At 37.0% G+C, this 4,359-nt stretch overlaps 1 protein-coding gene across 1 annotated transcript; it reads right to left on the bottom strand.

Moving 5' to 3' along the window:
• Positions 1-820: 820 nt before the first annotated feature.
• On the bottom strand, positions 821-3,988 carry LOC107695426 (excitatory amino acid transporter 2-like). Its single transcript, XM_016495328.1, has 3 exons — positions 3,834-3,988; positions 3,437-3,671; positions 821-1,038 (listed from the first exon to the last, which is right to left on the bottom strand). The coding sequence occupies exons 1-3, from the start codon at positions 3,905-3,907 to the stop codon at positions 964-966; spliced, it is 384 nt and encodes a 127-aa protein (XP_016350814.1). The 5' UTR covers positions 3,908-3,988; the 3' UTR covers positions 821-963.
• Positions 3,989-4,359: the final 371 nt, after the last annotated feature.

Genomic DNA, 4,359 nt, shown 5'->3' with positions numbered 1-4,359 from the left:
CATATAAAAATAGGCATGTTATTTTAAAAGATGCACTTCTGGAATCTCAAAAGATTTTGATTTTTAACACCGAAGCCATCAGCTGTATGTTCACTGTATGACTGACACGTGTTCAGGTGTTGTTTTGGTTGTACAACATAAATAGACAATTTGTGCTTTATAATGAACTAAACGTAAGGCATGCATTGCATATTTCAGTACTTCTGAATGACGCAAAGAGCTCATGTAAGACCTGGAATGGTAAATATAATGGCCTGAATGTGCCTGAAAGGTTTTTGTGCTATTGTGCCACTGATTCACCAACATACATATGAGAAACAGCCTATCTTCCGTTTCCTTGACAGAATAGAGAAAAAAACCCCACTCCAGTGAGCACTGTGATAAAAGGAGCTCCAGAGGAGGAGGGTCTCCAAATAAACGCGACTTGTGCTTTACCTTCCATCTCTGTGCAGTCGCCTCCGTCCCTACTTTTGTATCCTAGCAACACTAGATTACCCTTTTGAGAAGTGGTTGTGAGATTTGTTCGGACCAAGAGGTGCTACGGTGTCGTGCAAGGTAGTTCAGCTGTCATAGTGTAAGGCGAAGGAACTAGAGGCAGACGAGCAGGTTTCTGTCATGTTCTCATATAAGCAGTGGGCAATGGCTCTGTAAGAAGCTTTGTTATCTGTCTGTTCTCCCTCTGAAAAATTCACCTTTTCAAAATACATATGTTTGGAAGTTTATGTATATATTTATTAGCATCAAAAATAATTGATGTAACTGCCTCAATAACATTATGTCAGCTGCATGTGTGAGCTTTTGGCCTCATATTCTTGTGTTACATGAGACAATATAATATTGTTAAACATGTTAGAAAAGAATAGAAACCATAGAAATAAACTACAAAACCCATTTGTTCTATGTGCATGAATATAGGTTGCTTTTTTCTCTCTCTCTTGGGGTGCCGGGGTCTGTGTGCTTGCATTAATTGTTTTTCCAAGGTTCTTCCTCAACGAGTGTGTACTCCGCAGTTGAGCCATTTGTGGCTGCCAAGGTTACCTGAAAGAGTTATCGACAAATCTGAGGTCATATCCATGTGAATGTTCAACAGTAAATGTAAGATCTCTCTGGAGCTTTGGAGCAAAGAATTCTGAGACTTTTAGCAAATGTACAAATGTAACAGAAAAGATATTTTGATTTTAAAAATGTAAAAGTAGGATGGATGGCTGTTTTACCTTTCAGTTCTGAAAGTGATCCCAATAGCGGAACAATTTTGTATTGTTCCTTTGTGTTGTTACCATTATTGTTGTGGTGTAGACTCCACTATATGCTTGTTGCTGTGATGTATCGACTGATAATAATGTTTCAAGTTAATGTTTTCGGTTTCAAGTGAGAATACCATCTCAACAGCAGTTTATGAGCACAATTCATTTACAGCACACTAAGTTTTTAAAAATGACAAACAGTGTAAACTACACTCTCTGGTTACAGCATCCTAGACACCAATATTTTAACAATTCAGAAAAGATCAATCACTGTCAGACCAAGTGAGATTTCGTTTGGGAGATAATGGTTAAGACCATGATTTTTTGGTAGTACTACACAGCACACCATGTGTATACAGTATAATAGCACTGTGTGTTGTTTGCTTTTGTGATCTGAAGGAGAGTTTGGTCCCAGAAGAGACGTGTGACTTCAGGCTTAACAGCCAGATTCTTTTAGATTTAGAACAATTTTTTTAACTTTACGGTAATAGTTATTTTTACAGGCATCATTCTTGATGTGGATGTTTAAAATGAACACATAAAATTCACAATCTAACTGCCAGTGCTTTTGTCATAATGAATGCCTGTGATCAGTGTTTACTTCAGCAAATGATGCCAGCCGGGTCTCCTCTCTATGCCCCATTCCTCTGACACTCTTCTGCTTTTGACCATTTCATTCAGGAAATATAAATCCAGTTGATTCATTTTTACTATACAACATTGCATAGTGATGAATACTTTTGTTTCAGTCATTTAGAATTCTGTGCTCCAAGATATATAGACCTTGACACTAAAGCCATTTGACCATTTACCTGAATGAGATTTTTCAATGACAAATACACAGACTGCTCTATAACATTCAACTAAACAGTATTTTTTTTCATTAAAAATAAATAAAAATAACAAGGTACAACAACAGTACAAGCATTGATGAGTGGTTACTTTGCAAGGCTTCTACAATGGATTGCATTTTTAGATAAACTGGGTTAGTTTTTGTTAAGTTATTGTTTGCATCCAGAGCATGCAAGCACAACAGACAGCAAAAAACAGGAGCAGATTTTCTGTCTATTATGCACCAAGAAAAAAACAAGAACGATATGGGTCTAACTGTCTGTTTTGTAAAATATTCAAAACTAAAAGATGAAGATGTGTCTACTCAGGAGGACGGGTCTTCTCTTTCATTCTTAATTCCCCTCAAAGTTTGTTTAGTCTCAGGCAGTGCTTAATTGCTGATGTTCTCAAACTTGATTATCAGCGAATTTATGTAAACTTAATAACTTAATAATTACTTCAACTGAATCACTCAATAAAGCATCAGTATCATAAATACATCAGAGCTGAATAAAGCCTGTTTTCCACCATCAGGCGAAGGGTAATTGTTGCCAAACCATGCAACAAGATGGTTGCCAGTTGCCACGGTTATGGTTTCTTTTTAAGATTAGGAAGCATGTTACCTCGCAAGAGTTGGTGACGGCATGATACTGTGAATAAACCCTGGAGCGTTTGTGTTGTATGGGATGCTCACATCATGTAGAAAGGGAAAGGTTCCCATACTAGCTATAAAAGACACAATATTTTATTATGTTTTAATGTGCTAGCTAGTTGATGAAAAAGGCTTGTAGAATAATAGTGTACTATACTATGAACACATTATCACGTCACTGCAGGTTTTACGCAGCATGGTTAGCATTCATATCATGCTCAAGTGGAAATGCAACTGGAACCATTCCACACCATGCTCTGAATATTCGGCCTGCTGGTGGAAAGGTGCTTTCATAGGATTAGCTTGTAGTTTATTATTAAACTCATGGATCTCAACTGAACTTAAACTGCACATTCTGCACATAATATTTAAATAACTGATGTAGGAAAAAGCTGCTAACTGCAGAGTTAATGGTAAAAATAATAATGAATTATTTGATTTGATGTATATTTTGATGCACTGCAAAACATACAATATTATGTTGCAATATGCTCAAAATATGCTCCAAGAAAAGAAGCAAAGAAATATGCATATTATATATATATATATATAGTACATATGCAATTATACTGTAGCTACCATATATATGTACATACACACATAAATGTTTGTGTATATACATATATGCTAACATGCAAAAGATATCAGAAAAGAGACATGCAGGGATGTGTTATGTAGATGTCTCTATGTCCAGTAGCGTGACTTGTACCTTGCAATCATCTAATAAGACAGAATTTTGAGCAGCATAGACGCACTGGTTGGAGTTGTTTTCATGATGGTTTTTGAGGTCATCATAGTAGGACTGGGTCTTGGTCATCATCTCTATGTCATCAGATTTCGCATGTTGGGCGTCCAGAGCATCCAGCTCTGCCTTGGACAGATGGTAGACGATGCCAGCCCCATATGAGTCTCCAACCACATTAACTGAGGTACGGAAACGATCCCTGAGGGAAACAAAAGATGAAATGCTCTGTTTAGCAGTCACATATTTCCTGAACAAGAGTAGGATAATCTTAAACATGACAGTGACAGCTTCAGGGAAGGCTTTCATTTAACATTTACAAGTCCCAATCTGGATCAAATAAGTCTAGATTCAGAATACTCACAGAAGCCAGTCAACAGCCACTAGCAGACTGATATCTTGAGTAGGAAGTCCAACGGCTGTCAGAATGAGTAACATGGTGACCAGTCCAGCACTGGGGATACTCGCCGCCCCGACACTGGCAAGTGTTGCTGTAAGACTAAATTTTGGGAATGCAAGCACTTATGTTTCATTCATATTTACCCATAAAGTAGTAGACAATAGTAGACAATCGTGTCCAGAACAACTTAAAGAAAAGAAAAATATTTTTCTAAAATAACAGCCTACTGTTTAAAAAGGACAAATATGTTCTGAATTTTGCCTAACAAGTTACTGAGCACCTAAGCTTAGACATCGGGTGGCCTCAAAAGGCTGGTCAACAGCCAGTCGATTCTCCAATACACATTAAAATGTATAATAATAGTCTTGTATTTTTAGAATACAAGAAATGTGGTACATCAATTTTGGAAGAACAGTAGTAAAATGAAAATGGAACTGAAATGGACCATCTGTACCAGATGTTGTACAACCACCTGTTGTACGGTTTTCAA

The sequence above is a fragment of the Sinocyclocheilus anshuiensis genome, unplaced genomic scaffold (genome assembly GCF_001515605.1).
Source record: "Sinocyclocheilus anshuiensis isolate Anshui unplaced genomic scaffold, SAMN03320099.WGS_v1.1 scaffold662, whole genome shotgun sequence".
Classification (NCBI taxonomy): Eukaryota; Metazoa; Chordata; class Actinopteri; order Cypriniformes; family Cyprinidae; genus Sinocyclocheilus; species Sinocyclocheilus anshuiensis.
The sequence above is the reverse complement of the archived record's forward strand: the minus strand, read 5'-3'. Positions and strand labels throughout refer to the sequence as shown.

What these genes read in the sequence shown, in the direction of transcription:
- LOC107695426 (XM_016495328.1), bottom strand. Translation starts at nt 3,907, where the DNA reads ATGTTACTCATTCTGACAGCCGTTGGACTTCCTACTCAAGATATCAGT. An exon ending in GTGGCTGTTGACTGGCTTCT is followed by an intron (nt 3,672 to 3,833) that starts GTGAGTATTCTG and finishes TGTTTCCCTCAG; the next exon opens with GGATCGTTTCCGTACCTCAG. An exon ending in TCTTATTAGATGATTGCAAG is followed by an intron (nt 1,039 to 3,436) that starts GTACAAGTCACG and finishes TAACTCTTTCAG; the next exon opens with GTAACCTTGGCAGCCACAAA.